This window comes from Lithobates pipiens, unplaced genomic scaffold (assembly GCF_037356315.1).
Source record: "Lithobates pipiens isolate NorthernLeopardFrog02 unplaced genomic scaffold, aLitPip1_a1.2 Scaffold_27, whole genome shotgun sequence".
NCBI lineage: Eukaryota > Metazoa > Chordata > Amphibia > Anura > Ranidae > Lithobates > Lithobates pipiens.
In genome coordinates, this window is record NW_027507788.1 from 16,226,961 (window position 1) to 16,244,404 (window position 17,444).

At 46.8% G+C, this 17,444-nt stretch overlaps 1 protein-coding gene across 1 annotated transcript in view; it reads left to right on the plus strand.

The window, feature by feature from the left end:
• Positions 1–4,699, plus strand: part of LOC143933366 (phospholipase A2 inhibitor and Ly6/PLAUR domain-containing protein-like) — a 36,957-nt gene extending 32,258 nt beyond the window's left edge. The window contains exons 4-5 of the mRNA XM_077456234.1: positions 3,515–3,634; positions 4,341–4,699. Coding sequence (XP_077312360.1) covers positions 3,515–3,634; positions 4,341–4,546 — 326 coding nt within the window. The 3' untranslated portion in view covers positions 4,547–4,699. The remainder of the gene's footprint in view (positions 1–3,514; positions 3,635–4,340) is intronic.
• Positions 4,700–17,444: the final 12,745 nt, after the last annotated feature.

Sequence of the window (17,444 nt, forward strand, 5' to 3'; positions counted from 1 at the left end):
TATTTACAAACCGCGCTCCCTTTAGAGTGCAAGTGCAAATAAGAAATTAACAATCACAAAAATGCACATGAGAAAATAATAATCACAAAATTATAAGAAATGCTGTGTCCTGGTGACAACCATAAGTAACTTTCGGCTAGTGGTCCAATCAAAAAACATCCAAAAGTATCAAAGTGTTTTAGGGATGAAATATCCAGCAGTAAAAACAAAAATCAAAAAAACAGAAAGTGTTCGAAAATTGAGATAAATACTCAGAAACTCCTATTGTGAAGTTTGCCAAAAATGTATTAAAAACAAGCTAAAGACAGGATAAAAACGGCACAAACCACAATATGGGTCTGTGCGGACAGTCAAACAACAAATGCAGCTACGAAGCTGTGTAGCAAGCGGAAGTACCGTGTCACGTTCGGTAAATCCGATTGGTTTCATCAGTACGTTCTGAAGCCATCAACATGGGGACATGGTGCTTTGAGGGGTCACAGACCCCCAAAGCATCCTCCCAATGTTGAGGGTATGTGGCCTGGTACGGTTCAGGAGGGGGGGGGCGCTCTCTCGTCCCCCCCCCCTCTTTTCCTGCGGCCTGCCAGGTTGCGTGCTCGGATAAAGGGTCTGGTATGGATTTTTAGGGGGACCCCCACGTCAATTTTTTTTTTAAATTTGATGCGGGGGTTCCCCTTATTATCCATACCAGACCTGAAGGGTCTGGTTATGGATATTTAGGGGGACCCCCACGTCATTTATTTTTTTTAAATTTGACACAGGGTTTCCCTTAATACCCATACCAGACCTGAAGGGCCTGGTAATTGAATTTAGGGGAAAATGTTTAGCAAAATGTTGAATGTTCCTTAGCAGGAACACAAGATCACTCTGTTCATGCCTATCAGAACGGCGATCTGAATTGTTTACATCGGCAGCTCACCGTTCTGTGTCTCTGAGGAGTGATTTTGGGTGGCCAGCGAACATCGCGTCCACCGGAAACCAACTGATTGATTCCCACTCTGGCCAATCAGCGCGTGTCCCCACTGACTATTGCACGAAATGACATACAGGTACATGTTCAGCCCATCTCTAGCCAACACTATTTGCTGGAAAACAAAATGTACCGTATTTGGGCAAAAAGCGGAGGTCGTCTTATACGCCAGGTATACAGCTAGGGATATCATATGCCAGCCGCCCGCTGGATGTTAAGCAGGGCCGTCTTTAAGGCAGGGCAAAAGGGGCAGCTGCCCTTGGCCCTGTCATTGTTGTGGGGCCCAAAGCAGCTGCCTCATACTTGCCAACTATCCCGGTTTAAATTCCCTTGTCCCTTGAAGTTTTAGTCCCGTGCTGTGTCCTGATATCTCAGTGTGAAGTGCTGCTACTAATGCTGCCCAGCTCTGCCCTGTTGATGTGTACAGATGACTCACCTGTAGACCCTGTGTTTACATGTAAATAACTGGCATTCATGTGTAAATAGCGGCGGTTGGCGGCATTGATATGTAAATAAAGGTGGCATTCCTATGTATATCATGCTCCTCTGCAGTGAGGAGATGATGTGCTGTAACCTCTAGCAACTAATCAGTGAGCCGTAATGTGTGCTGTAACCTCTAGCAACCAGTCAGTAAGCAGTAATGATATGCTGTAACTGCTGGCAACGAATCGCAATCGCTGCCTGATCTGATACAGTAAACTGATTTAAAGTCCAGCTGCTATTTATTGTATGTCTCAGAGCAGGTTGAAAGTGAAATTGCCTGGGGGGGCCCCATGAAAATGTTTGCCCAGGGCCCAATCAATATTAAAGACGGCCCTAATGTTAAGCCCTCCAGAGTGTGCGGTAATACTGTATACATACAGTATACACCGCTGAGCCAATCCCAGCGAGCGATGTATTCTATTAATGAATACAGCGCCTGCTCGGATTGGAGTAACAACCTCTGCCAATCCGAGCAGGCTACATACAGTAGCCTGCTCGGACTGGCTGTGAGAGTCAGAGGGCGCGGGCTGATGATGTTACAGCCTCTGCCAATCTGAGCAGGCTTTGTATTCAATAATAGAATGCATAGCTCGCTGTGATTGGCTCAGGGATGGTATACTGTATGTATACTGTGAAACAGCATGTTACCCGACGCCGACTTCGTTTCTGGGCATACGGTATTACCGCACAATGGGGGTCGTCTTATACAGTGAGTACAGCACAAAACCAAAGTTTTAAATCGAAAAGTGGGGGGGGGTCGCCTTCTATGTCGGGTCGCCTTATACGCCGGTAAATACGGTAGCAATACTATTGTTAACATGTGTTCAGACATGTTCTTTTATGGGCAGGAGTTTCATTTGATCCACCCATAATGTTAGTTAACCACTTGCTTACTGGGCACTTAAACCCCCCTCCTGCCCAGACCAATTTTCAGCTTTCAGCGCTGATGCACTTTGAATGACAATTGCGCGGGCATACAACACTGTACCCAAATGAAATTTTTATCATTTTTTTCCCACTAATAGAGCTTTCTTTTGGTGGTATTTAGTTACAGCTGGGAGATTTATTTTTTGCTAAACAAACAAAAAAAAAAAGCAAAATAAAAAAAAATTAAAAATCATGTTTAATAGTTTTCTATAAAATTTTGCAAACAGGTCATTTTTCTCCTTCATTGAAGTTCGCTGATAAGGCGGCACTGATAGGCTGCACTGGTGGGCACTGATAGGCTGCATTGGTGGGCACCGATAGGCTGCATTGGATGGGCACTGATAGGCTGCACTGGTGGGCACTGATAGGCACAGATAAGGCGGCACCGATGGGCACAGATAAGGTGGCACTGATGGGCAAAGATGGGCACAGATAAGATGGCACTGATGGGTGGCACAGATGGGTGACACGGATGGGTGGCACTAAGGGGCACTGATAGGAACCACTGATAGATGGAACTGATGGGTAGTGATAGGTGGCTCTGATAGGTGGCACTGCTGGGCACTGATGGGCGGCACGTCCCGATCACGGCCGCCGGTGATCGGCTCTTTTTTTTTCTCCTCGCGCTGTCAACGCGAGGAGGAATAATAGCCGATTACCGGCTCCGTTATATCACATGATCAGCTGTCATTGGCTGACAGCTGATCACGTGGTAAGGGGTCAGGATCGACCCCTTGCACGGATCGGTGATCAGGCGAGTCTCATAGACTCGCCGATCACAGAGCGCGTCGCGCACGCCCCTCAGGGGGCGTGCAGGCCGTTCATGCACGGGATGACGTCAATAGACGTTGTCCCGGCAAAGCAGATCCGCGCTGTAGCCATCATTCGGGTATAGCGCGGATCTCAACTGGTTAAAGCAAAAGTTTTCATTTTTTTTTAAAACAAATTGCAGCTATGTAACCCTGTATAAGGTTTTAGTTAAATTTAGTCAGCCCTAATTCACACCTTCTTCTCCTTTTCCCCATAGCTATTATTTTTCAACTGATTTTTATTCATTTTATTTTAACCATTTTTTTTTTTTTATCAGTTATATTTGTTAAGTGTTTAATTATATTTTTTTTCTTCTTAAAAAAGTGCCTCCAGTGAACTCACGTAAGAATAGATTGATGTGTCGGTCTTCCCACATGGTCAGTAATACAGTCGAGTGCACCGGAAATGAAACCAAATGTGGTCAATTGGATGTAACAGTAACAGGTATTCACCTTAGTCTGGACCTAGAACAAACTGAACAAAAATGAACTGGTTATTATAAATTAAAGCGGAGGTCCACCCTAAAGTGGACCTTCCGCTCATTGGAATCCTCCCCCCCTCCGGCGCCACAATTGGCACCTTTCAGGGGGGAGGGGGGTGCAGATACCTGTACAGTACAGGTATCTGCACCCACTTCCGGCATAGATTCTGCAGAAGGTACGCCCCTTTCCACAGAATCTACGCCCCTTTCCGAAGGTCCCCCGCTGCCTGCTGGGAAACACACGGATCCCAGAGACAGCGGGGACCAACCTTATTGCGCAGCGCGACTCGCGCATGCGCAGTAGGGAACTGGCAAATGAAGCTGAAAGGCTCCACTTCCTGATTCCCACACCCAAGATGGCGGCGGCAGCACCCGAGAGACGATCGAGAGATCGGCTTCGGGTGCCGACATCGCGGGCGCGCTGGGCGGGTAAGTGTCATTATTTTAAAAGTCAGCAGCTGCAGTATTTGTAGCTGCTGGCTTTTAAAAAAAAAAAAAATGGCGGACTCCCGGCGGACTCCCGCTTTAAGGGTGGCTATTGATGGGGAGATATCCGCTCACCCAAATGCTCATCTATATTAAAAGAAAAACATTCATCAATTTTAGTATCTCTTTCATTGTCTCTCTAAAATTTGTTTTTTGTTTTTATTTTTGTTTTTTCATCTCCAGGAGCAATGATATTAAACTATACCGTGCGTGGCTGTGCCACCAGAAGCTTTTGTGACATTTATGAAAACCAGATGTACACTATCCAAGGGATAAACTTTGATACGAAGATGTTCTGCAATGATGGGGCAGTTGTCCTCCATGTTGGGATCTTGGGTTCTGCAGTTACCATCTTGCTGACAAAGTTACTTTTTTTTTATAGTTTTTAAAAATTGATAAGTTTATAAGGCTGATTGATATTTGACTTTTTTTAGCAATTGATGTATAGAGAACTCCTTTATGGTATTTAATAGGATGAAGTGCCCGATTCTTAGCAATTTGATCAAAGCAAATTCTTGCCTTGAGTTGAAAACGTAAAATTTTTATGGGGTTTGTACAGTGTAACTATTGAGTACAAGAGTTCCAAGGCATATGTATCCAGTGCAACAGGAACAGGGGCGGACTGACCATTGGGCCACTCGGGCACTGCCCGAGGGCCCCATGCCACTAGGGGCCCCCATCAGGGTTGCCAGCCTTAGTAAAACCAGGGATAGTATGTAGAAATTTGAGAAATTTGTGTTTTTGTTTTGTTTTTTACATCTGTCTCTGAAATGTCCCTTAACGACATCTTTTTGGTCTAAAAATCCAGAGATTATAGCTGCCCCACCTCTCCAGTACCTTCTCAGCCAATAGAAACATGTTTATGTATACTGTGTGTGTGTGTTTGTGTATACTGTGTGGCCCCATAATCTCTGATTGCCTGGGGGCCCCATAATCTTCTATTGCCCGGGGGCCCCATGAGTTGTCAGTCCGCCCTTGAACAGGAAACATTGTTGGCATTTTTAACCACTTCGCATCCAGGCCAATTCTGACATTTCTCTCCTACATGTAAAATTCCTAATTTTTTTGCTAGAAAATTACATAGAACCCCCAAACATTATATATGGGTTTTTTTTAGCAAAGACCCTAGAGAATACAATGGCGCTCGTTGCAACTTTTTATCTCGCACGGTATTTGCGCAGCAATTTGTCAAACACGTTTTTTTCAGAAAAATTTCATGTTTCAAAGTTTCATGCTTAAAAAAAACAGTAAAGTTAGCCCAATTTTTTTGCATAATGTGAAAGAGGAGGATACGCCGAGTAAATAGATACCCAACATGTCACGCTTCAAAATTGCACGCGCTGGCGCCGAACTTTGGTATTTAAAAATCCCCATAGGCGACGCTTTAAATTTTTTTACTGGTTACATATTTTGGGCTACAGAGGAGGTCTAAGGCTAGAATTATTGCTCTCGCTCTAACGTTTGCAGCGATACCTCATATGTGTGGTTTGAACACCGTTTTCATATGTGGGCGGGACTTACGTATGCGTTCGCTTCTGTGTGCCAGCTCACGGGGACAGGGGCGCTTTAAATTTTTTTTTTAATTATTGTTAATTTTATTTTTATTTTTTTAGTTTTACACTTAGGAATAAAAGTCATCATATTTTTATTTTTATTTTTTTAAGTGTAAAACTAAAAAAATAAAAATTAAATTAACAATAAAAAAAAAAAAAATATGACTTTTATTCCTATTACAAGGAATGTAAACATCCCTTGTAATAGAAATATGGCACGATCGGACATATTTACAGTGAGATATGGGGTCAATAAGACCCCATATCTCACCTCTAGGCTGGGAAGAATAAAAAAAAAATAAAAAAAAAACAATCCTGGCTTCCTAGCCAGATCAGCGTTGTTAATTTGAATACAGAGGCCGAGCGTGACGTCATAACATCGCACCCGGCCTCCGAACGATCATAGAGACTCCGGGGACGATCTAGTCCACCGGAAATCTCTATGGTAACTTGCTGGGGCCGGCGGATCCTGTGACCGATGGAAACGGTGAGTCGGTAGAGGCACCGGAGGGCGGCGGGAGGGGGGGCGCGTCCCCTCCCGCCGCCCGTAAGAACGATCAAGCGGCGGAACAGCCGCTATGATCGTTCTTATGGTGTAGGGAATCGCCGGCTGAAAACGGCAATATCTGAATGATGTCTGCGGCCTCAGGCATCATTTAGATATAACCACTGAAAGCCCATGACGTCAATAGATGTAGTGTGGGCGCCAAGTGGTTAATCAAACTCAGAGTTTTTCTTCTTTTTTGGTACAAAAAGGATACAAAAAGCAAAAAATTCTGGTGGCGTTCGATGTAAGTCCAGGTGGATCCCTACTTTTTGTTTTTATGTGTCTGGATAAGTTTGGTTTTTAATATGCTATTGTTCCTCATTAAATTAAATGCTAAACTATATGGCATTATTTTTGTTGTTGTTTTTTCATTTCTTGCCTATGGTGTATGTTTGAGTGCTGCCCCGTGGAGGATCAGGATTTGCTTAAAGGATTGGAGATTTCCTCAAATTGATGTCTGCTTTTATTATTTATTATTTATCTCTCCCTCATCTCTGACATCTTCCCCACTTCTCTAAAACATGCATTGGTCACCCTCATACTTAAAAAGCCGTCCTTGGACCCTACCAATCTTACCAACCTATGCCCTATATCCTTGCCCCCCTTTTCCGCTAAACTCCTTGAACTCCTGGTTTACAACCAACTGAGTGACCACCTCATTAAGAATAACCTTCTTGATCCCCTTCAATCTGGATTTCGCCCTCAACACTCCACAGAAACTGCCCTTTTAAAACTCACAAATGACCTACTAACTGCAAAAACCCATGGACACCAGGGCTGGACTGGGACAGAAATTTGGCCCTGGAATTCATCCAGACCGGCCCACTTACATTTTCAGTGTCCCATCACCAGCCCCCTTACATCAGAGTGTCCCATCACCAGCCCCCTTACATCAGAGTGTCCCATTACCAGCCCCCTTACATCGGAGTGTCCCATTACCAGCCCCCTTACATCAGAGTGTCCCATCACCAGCCCCCTTACATTAGAGTGTCCCATTACCAGCCCCCTTACATCAGAGTGTCCCATTACCAGCCCCCTTACATCAGAGTGTCCCATTACCAGCCTCCTTACATCAGAGAGTCCCATGAGCAGTCCCCTTAAATCAGAGTGTCCCATCAGCACCCCTTTACATCAGAGTGTCCCATCAGCACCCCTTTACATCAGAGTGTCCCATGAGCAGTCCCCTTAAATCAGAGTGTCCCATCAGCACCCCCTTACATCAGAGTGTCCCATCACCAGCCCTTTTTACATCAGAGTGGCCCACTGAGCCATCGGCCCACCGGGAAACTCCCGGTAGTCCCGATGGCCAGTACATGCCTGATGGACACTATTCTGTACTCCTACTTCTGGACCTTTCAGCTGTCTTTGACACGGTTGACCACCCCCTCCTCCTCAAAAAACGTTACTCCCTCTATCTCCGTGTCTGTGCTCTTCAGTGGCTCCCATCCTACCTATCTCAACGAACCTTCAGTGTCACTTACAATTCTACTTCCTCCACTCCTCTTCCCTTCTCTATTGGGGTCCCTCAACGTTCTGTTCTTGGACCTCTTTTATTTGCACTCTACACCTCTTCCCTGGGTCAGCTTCAATATCATTTCTATGCTGACGACACACAAATCATTCACCCCTCAACTCACTCCATTAGTCTCCTCACGTGTCACTAACTTACTAACAGCAGTGGTGGCCCATCCATAGGGGGTGCCTGGGCGCTGTGCCCCCCCCCCCTCCAGACAGTCACAAATTAAAAAAAAAAAATACAAAAAGGTCCTTAAGTGCACTGTGTTCGGACATCGGACACAGTCTGACGCCGGACACCGCGCACCTGTGGGAAGCACCACGTCTATGCAATCTTGAGATTGCAGCCGTGGCGCTTCATTTGCGGGCGTTTAGCTCACCTTGCGGTGCTTTCTTAAGCGCTGAGTAGCTTCCGCCCGGAGCTCATAGTATATATTACTACGGCCGGGTCGGTTTGATTGACATCTGAGTTTGATGTCACTTTCTGTTTTCTCTCTCCAATTGCACCCAGGAGAGAGGAAAGAGGAAGTATGAGAGGACGAACCTCTCCACAGGAGACACCGCTGGAGAGGACAACGCACAGCAAGGTAAGTAACGGGGGGAGGGGGGTTTGATGTGACACAGGCAGGCTGCTGCAGTTTGGTGAGACACATGCTGCTGACATTGATGGTGACACATGCTACTGCAATTAGTGGTGACACATGCTGCTGCAATTTATTGGGATACATGACGCTGCAATTTGTTGGGACACATGCTGCTGCAATTTGGTGGGACCCATGCTTCTGTAATTTGGTGGGACACATGCTGCTGCAATTTGGTGGGAACACATGCTGCTGCAATTTGGTGGGACACATGCTGCTACAATTGATGGTGACGCATGCTGCTGCAATTTGGTGGGACACATGCTGCTGCAATTTATGGTGACACATGCTGCTGCAATTTGGTGGGACACATGCTGCTACAATTGATGGTGACGCATGCTGCTGCAATTTGGTGGGACACATGCTGCTGCAATTTATGGTGACACATGCTGCTGCAATTTGGTGGGAACACATGCTGCTGCAATTTGGTGGGGACACATGCTGCTGCAATTTGGTGATGACATATGCTGCTGCAATTTGGTGGTGACACATTCTGCTGCAATTGGAGGTGACACATGCTGCTGAAATCTGGTGGGGCACATGCTACTGCAGTGTGGTGGGATACATTCTGCTGCAATTTGGTGGTGACACATGCTGCTGCAATTGGTGGTGACACATGCTGCTGCAATTTGGTGGTGACACATGCTGCTGCAATTGGTGGTGACACATGCTGCTGCAATTTGGTGGTGACACATGCTGCTGCAATTTGGTGGTGACACATGCTGCTGCAATTTGTTGTTTACACATGCTGCTGCAATTTGGTGGTGACAACTGCATTTGGTGGGACACAGGCTGAATGTAAAGAGGGACTCTGCTGGGGGCACCTGATGTAAGGACAGACTTCACTGGGGACACCTGATGGCATCTGGTGGCAGGCGATGTGGCTAGTGACACGCTCTGGGCTCCCACTGATTCTGCATTATGGTGAGTTGAATGATTTCATTTTATATTACAATGTTATAATATAAATAATGCGCTTCAGTCATCCTGACACCATAACAACCATGGTGTCGGGATGAATGAAGTGCTAACACCAGGTGTTTGGAATATCTTTATCTGCTGGTTGTTAAACTTTCTAGAATACACATATTTCTATTGTTGTGTAGGATCTGGGCCTGCTGTCCCTCCATCCCTCTCCCTCCGTCCCTCCTTCATCTCAGACACTAACCACACCACCTTAGAGCCACACCCACTATTTCACCGAAACCACGCCCATTTTCACCAAGTGGGAGGGGTCAAAAAGGAAGGTTCCCCCCATCCTAAAACTTCACCAGCCACCGCTGACTAACAGACATATCTGTATGGATGTCGCACCACTTCCTCAAACTCAACTTGTCCAAAACCGAGCTTATAATATTTCCTCCCCCACGTGCCTCTTCCCCTGACTTATCTGTCAAGAGCAATGGCACAACCATCCACCCATCCCCACATGTCAGGGTGCTAGGTGTTATCCTTGACTCTAAAGTTTCCTTTCGGCCCCACATCCAATCACTTTCCAAAGCTTGCCGCCTCAACCTCCGCAACATCTCTAAACTCCGCCCCTTCCTAACCAACGAAACCACAAAACTCCTGATTCACTCCCTGGTCATCTCTCGCCTTGACTACTGCAACTCCCTCCTCATTGGCTCACCTTTAAATAGACAACCCCCCCCCCCTTCAGTCCATCATGAATGCTGCTGCCAGACTCATCCACCTTACAAACCGCTCAGTGTCTGCTACCCCTCTATGCCAGTCCCTCCACTGGCTGCCACTCGCCCAACAAATTAAATTCAAAATACTAACAATAAGTTACAAAGCTATCTACAACTCTGCCCCCGGCTACATCACTAGCCTAGTCTAAAAATACCAACCTAATCACCCTCTTTGTTCCTTCCAAGACCTCCTGCTCTCTAGCTCCCTCATCACCTCCTCCCATATCCGCCTCCAGAACTTCTCTAGAGCCGCGCCTATCCTCTGGAATTCCCTACCCCAATCTGTCTGACTGTCTCCAAATGTATCCACTTTTAGGCGATCCCTGAAAACTTTCCTCTTTCAGAGAAGCCTATCCTGCCTCCATCTAACAAATGCACTATTTTCTCCATTAGCTCATCCCCCACAGATATTACCCTTTTGTATAACTTGTCCCTCCCTCCTAGATTGTAAGCTCTAATGAGCAGGGGCCTCTGTTTCCCCCTGTATTGAATTGTATTGTAATTGTACTGTCTACCCCAATGTTGTAAAGTGCTGCGTAAACTGTCGGCGCTATATAAATCTGGTATAATAATAATAATTACCACCATACAAGCTATTTATATATTGCATACGGGTGGAGGCTGGAATTTTGAAGAACTTTTTTTTTGCAGTGGCAGTTTATTCACGTGGCTAGTTTGGAGTGGGTTTTACTTGGCATTTTACGGCCTCATGAAATTAGTCCATCAGTACATCAGGATTGATCAATTTTCAGATATTTACCTTAGTTTGTGGACTCTATTACTTTCCTACCAACTGATTTGGTTTATTTTCACCAAAGAAATGTAACAGAATACATCTTCCCACTCCCCTCGCAAGCCAGGTGCTGCAGAGCTCAAGCCCATGGGCCCCGCCCAATAGGGGGCCCCGCCGAGATACATAGCAGAGTGTACTCGGCTTGGCTCACAGTTATGCCCAGTCCTGCCCTATGATGGACATAACACAGGGACTGAGCGTGACTGTGAGCCAAGCTGATTACACTCGGCTACTCTCGGCTCCGCTCTGGACTACGAGGGGACCCAATGCCCCCAAGAGGACCCCAGTGCTGCCGAGAGGACCTGAGAGCCGCCAAGAGGATCTGCCGAGATGCACAGTACTCTGTATCTCTGCGGCGCCATTTTTAAACTTCAAGACTGCAATGACAAGGCTGCAAATTACACTGGGGCAAGGTGTTTGTGTATACTGTGTGGCCCCATAATCTCTGATTGCCTGGGGGCCCCATAATCTCCTATTGCCCGGGGCCCCATAATCTCCTATTGCCCGGGGGCCCCATGAGTTGTCAGTCCGCCCCTGATTGGGTGCCTCTTTGCCTAGAAACAGTGGGAGTGGTCTGCCCACTGTGCATTCTGGGAGAGGGTACTTAAGGGACAGACCCCGTGACAGGGTTCCATTCTGACCTGATGGCCCTCCTGGCCTAAGGTGTGCTGCTGCCTTCTAAATTGTCTCGGGCCGGGTGGCCTGAGGCTTCGTTGCTGAAGGGTAAGCCCAAAAGCCTTGAGGCCTACCGATCCAGGGGTGGTCCTGTGCTGTCTTGCATGTGGGTAGACGCCAAGCAACTGGAGGCTCCAGGGGAGGACTTTTCAGAGAGAGGACCGAGCAACAAGTCTGGTGCCTCTAGAAAAGCCTGGAGACTCAATTGGAGGATGCCACCCCGGTTCACCTACCGCACAGCACTGCCGGTTCGGCTGAAAGAAACTGGCACTGCGTGATTGTTCTTTGACATTTCAAAAAGTTGCTGGTTACACAATCCTGTGGCAGAGGATTGTACAACGGTTCTACTAAAGCCCCGTACACACGAGCAGACTTTTCAACATCCAAAGTCCGACGGACTGAGTCCGTCAGACTATTCGATCGTGTGTGGGCTGCAACTGACTTTTGACTCGCCAAAGTCCGAAGGACTTTAGAATATGGAACATGCTTCAAATTTTTCTGAAGGAACTCCGCCGGACCCGGTCCCTTCGAAAAATTTGCTCGTGTGTATGCTATTCCGACGGACTAAAACCGACGCTAGGGCAGCTATTGGCTACTGGCTATGAACTTCCTTATTCGAATCCAGTCGTACGTCATCACGTTCGAATCCGTCGGAGTTTAGTGTGATTGTGTGTGGCCAAGTCCGCTCCGCCGAAAAGTCCGTCAGAACTCCGTTGGAACTCCGGCAGAACTCCGACGGAACTCCTTCGGAAGTCTGTCGGACATAAGTACTCTCGTGTGTACGGGGCTTAATTCTTCAAGTCTGTGGCAGAGACTATGACCGAGCAGCTGTTGTCCTCTGGATCAAGAAGTGCCCTGACCCGCAAATTATAAGGTTCCTGAATTCCCCCTAAACCCTCCATCCCTCTATTGGATATGTCTTTTTGTCAATAAAGCATTTGAAAAAAAGGACTTTGTGTCGGAGCTGAAATCTATGAGAAAACTCTTTAATGGGACCCCTATGATGGACACGGTGGAATGGTGAGATAATGGTAAGCCCAATCAAATAGCAGCAGCTCCTTCGGGGGTAAGTGCTTCTTGAGAATGTTCTGAAAAAGAGAAATTATAGAGAATGGTCAGAAAAAGAGAAAATATCCAGTGAGCAGCATCTGTGTGGAGGAAAATGCCTTGTTGATGTCAGAGATCAGAGGAGAATTTAGCCTGCCTATGTTACGTCCCTTGTTACCATAAACGTACAATTGTAATATTAATGTGATACCTACATAATCGGGTGTATAGAAACCTTCAAATGCGTCATAATAAAAAAGGAGAACGGTTATTTGGAAAGATGCCGAGCGTATCTTTTGTGTCTGTTCCCTACTGCAGTAGTTATTATTAATGTGGTACCACTAATCAATATGAGGTTAGGAGTTGCCTATCTATAAAATATTTAAAGAGGGATTCCACCTAAAAAAAAAAAAATTAAAAGCCAGCAGCTATAAATACTACAGCTGCTGACTTTTAATAAATGGACACTCACCTGTCCCGGGTTCCAGCGATGCTGGCAGCCGAGGCCGATCGATCGCTCTGCTCTCGGCTGCTGCCGTCACCATTCTAGGCGAGGGAATCAGAAAGTGAAGCGAATCGGCTTCACTTCCCGGTTCCCTACTGCGCATGCGCGAGTTGTGCAGCGCAATAGGAAATCTCTGCGCTGTCTCTGAGACCCGTGTGTGTCCCAGCAGACAGCGCGGCAGGACAGGAAATGGCGTAGACTCCCATGGGAGTCTATGCGCGGAAGTGGGTGTAAATACCTGTCTTTGACAGGTATCTCCACCCCCCTCCCCCCTGAAAGGTGCCAATTGTGACACCGGAGGGGGGGAGGGTTCTGATCAGCGGAGGTTCCACTTTAGGGTGGAACCCCGCTTTAAGTCAATTTTAACTAAAATGGTTTTGGCTGTAAAATATTCACCTTCCTGTATGTCTACATACACACAGGAACATCTTAAAATAAGAATTTAAATAAGAAGAAAGTGATGACGGCTGGAAAATTAAAATGAGCTGTTAAAATTCCGTACAGTAAGTTCTCCCGGAGGCTATTATGACGTAGATATGACCTTCCTGAACTCTTTGCTTGTGTTATTCATGTTGAGCTTGTGAATTGCATATGTAAACCTTGGTAAAAGGTATTTTTTTTTTTTATTATCCGTTTTATTTTCATAGCCAATAGCCAAACTTTGCATGTCCTCTTTTTCTTTGTTGTATTTTGTTTTTGTTTTATTCTTTTTTTTTTTGTCTAAATTTGATGCACTGCCCACTTTCAGGATATTAAATCATAAAATTAAAGTGGTTCCAAAGGCAGAAGTTTTTTTTTATTATTTATCTTAATGCTGTATGCAGCAGCCCCCTCTCAACCCCTCTAATGCCCTGTACACACGGTCGGACTTTCCGACGGAAAATGCGCGATCGGATCACGTGTGGGCTCCATCGGACTTTTTTTCCATTGGATTTTCCGACGCACAAAGTTTGTCAGCAGGATCTAAAATTTTCCGACAACAAAATCCGATCGCATAAATTGCGACGGATGCCGACGGACAAAGTGCCACGCATGCTCAGAATAAACTAAGAGGCAAAAGCTATTGGCTACTGGCCTGTTTATAGTCCCGACGTACGTGTTTGACGTCACCTCGTTTAGAGCGATCTTATTTTCCGTCAACTTTGTGCGACCGTGTGTATGCAAGACAAGTTTGGGCCAAAATCCGTCGGAAAAAATCTGACGGATTTTGTCGTCGGAAAGTCCGACCATGTGTACAGGGCCTTGCCTGAGCCCCATCTCAATCCAGCGATGTTGTACAAGAGACTCGGCTGTCCCGGACTCTCCCTCCTGATTGGCTCCCGCTGCTGTCATTCAAAGTCACTGAGACAATGAGGAGAAAGAGAGGACTGGGCTCTGTGTCTGAATGGACACACAGAGCAGTGGCTCGGCTCTGGTGCCCCTATAGCAAGTTGCTTGCTGCGGGGGCACTCAGCAGGAGGGAGGGTCCAGGAACGCCAGCGAGGGACCCAGGAAGAGGAGGATCTGGGCTGCTTTGTACAAAACTGCTACACAGAGTATGTAAATATAACATGTTTATTATTTTTAAACAAAAAAACCAACAAAACAAGACTTTAGTATCAATTTATTAAGTGGCTTCTGTGTACTAAGCTAGGAGTCATATCCCTGGAGAGATTGTTGCATTTGTAATGTGCTCTAAATTCCTTGCTAATCTGTATGCAATTCAGACATCCCAAGTCTCCCACATTTCAGCTGCGGCTCCCTGACACCCGCAATGCAGTGTGATACCCCGGCACTTGCGGTATATTATGGCTGATCCCTGCACACCGCACCCAGACGCCGTGGGGGTGGGGGCGAAGTGCCTGTAGTGCAGGGGTGTCCGGTGCCTTCTGATGTGGCCCTCCACCTTCTGCTTTTGGATTGCGGTTCGAAAAAACCCAGATTATGGGTTCCCAAGCCCCCCATCCCCGAGCATCAGCATGAAGAACAGACCCGGCGCTAGAGGAAGCAGAGCCGATGCTTCCTGTATAGCGCCGGCTTCTGTCACAGACAGAATGTACCCGCCTTCTTATAGCTCTTTTACAGGTGGTGGCCCGGTCTTCTGTCACCGCCGCTGCCGCCGCCCGTTCTTCTTCTTCTTCTTCTTCTTCTCCAGGAGATGTTGACTCGATGATCTCTCCGGCCGGAATGCCAGGGACGCGCTGCGCTGCCACTTATATAGGGACAATGGGGCGGTGTCACATGGGTTGATGTCACATGGGTTGGTCACATGGGTTGATGTCACATGGTGACCCCGCCCCCTTACGATGTCACAGTCCTTATTAAAGGGGGCTCTCGGATTCCGATAAGCCCCCCGCCCGCAGACCCCGACAACCAACAGCCAGGGTTGTCGGGAAGAGGCCCTTGCCCTCATCAACATGGGGACAAGGTGCTTTGGGGTGGGGGGGCCGCACGCCCCCCCTCCCCCAAGGCACCCCCCCATGTTGAGGGCACGCGGCCTGGTACGGCTCAGGAGGGGGGGCGCCCGCTCTTCCCCACCCCCTTTCCTGGCCGGCCGGGTAGCGTGCTCGGATAAGGGTCTGGTGTGGATCTGGGGGGGACCCCCACGCCATTTTTTCGGCGTAGGGGGTTCCCCTTGGAATCCATACCAGACCTAAGGGCCTGGTATGTTCTCAGAGGGGGGAACCCACGCCAAATTTTTTCCGATTACATAATGGGCGTGGTTTGTGAGAAGTGGGAGGGGCCAAAATGATGGGTGGGGTCATGATGGGCGGGGTCTGGCGCCCCCCCATCCAAAAACTTCACCAGCCGCCACGCCATTATATATATATATATATATATATATATATATATACACACACACACATACATATACTAGTCTACAACAGCTATGTAGGTAACATTCTCAAGCAGATACGTACAAAACTGTTGCATGCTTAGGTGATAATAAAATGAGATCTGAGCAATTTTCCTGCATTTTGCTGCACCCTCTGATGTTCTCTGTAGGGTCAATCTGTGTATCATGTGCTATGTGTTATTGGATACAATCGTTTGTCATATTTTTCCATCATCTCCTGCATACCTTCCATAGAATGAAATTGTTCCAACCAGTAAAAAAGACAGCCACATGTATTGCTCTGGTATGCCCGTATCATTGTTTGCTGCTGTACAACCGGTCTGACTTGTTGAAGTGGAAAATACATTCCTTTGAGGAATCCCCGGTGATCGAATCATCAAGGAATCACCGGTGATTGAGTCATCTTATCACCTGGGGGAAAGGAAAAGCGGTAAGCAGGCTCTCTATATAAACAATCTTGGCTGACACATCTCTGTGTAGTGAACCATGCCAGGGATTATTATAACTCACTAGTGGAGTTTATCCAGGAAAATGCCAGTTGGAATCAGAACCTTGACCATAACTCCAGCTACCCGCGACTGCCTCTTCTGATGAAATGTTTTCCATTTTTTACACCCACGTTAAAAAGGCAAATTTTCGTCCTTAAAGCAGTATTAGCCCCTGTACACACGGTCGGACATTCTGCCAACCAAATCCGTCGGATTTTGTCCGTCGGATTTTGCCTGTCGGATGTTGTCCGAAACTGTTGCATACGCACGGTCGGACTAAGTTGTCGAAAAATCCGATCATTCAAAACGTGATGACGTAATTTCGTTACGATGGGACTAGTAGGCAATAGCTTTGATGTAGGAATTTGATCTGAGCATGCGTGGCACTTGGTCCGATCAAAATTCTCTACACATGATCGGAGTATGTCCGATTGAACCAGTTGGTCGGAAAATATTTCCAACATGTTGGAAAATTGGGTCCGACGGATATTCCGACGGAATCAGTCCGATGCAGACCACACACAGTCGGATTATCCGACAACACGGTCCAATAGGACACATTCCGACGGATTCTCCAACCGTGTGTACAAGGGCTTAAACCCAAAAGCAAATGTTTATTATATTGCAACATACCAATTCTAAGCCCTTGTACACACGGGTCGGACATTCCGACAACCAAATCCATCGGATTTTGTCCGAAACTGTTGCATACACACGGTCGGACAAAGTTGTCAGAAAATCCGATCGTACTTAACGTGATGACGTTATTTCGTTATGACGGGACTACGTTCAGGCTAGTAGCCAATAGCTTTGGTGTAGGAATTTGATCTGAGCATGCGTGGCACTTTGTCCGATCGGAATTCCGATCGGAATTCTCTACACATGATCAGACAAAGTCCGATCGGATCATGTTGTCGGAAAATTTTATAACCCAGCTGGAAAACTTGGTCCGTCGGATACTCTCTACACTGTCGGATTATCCAACAACATTGGAAT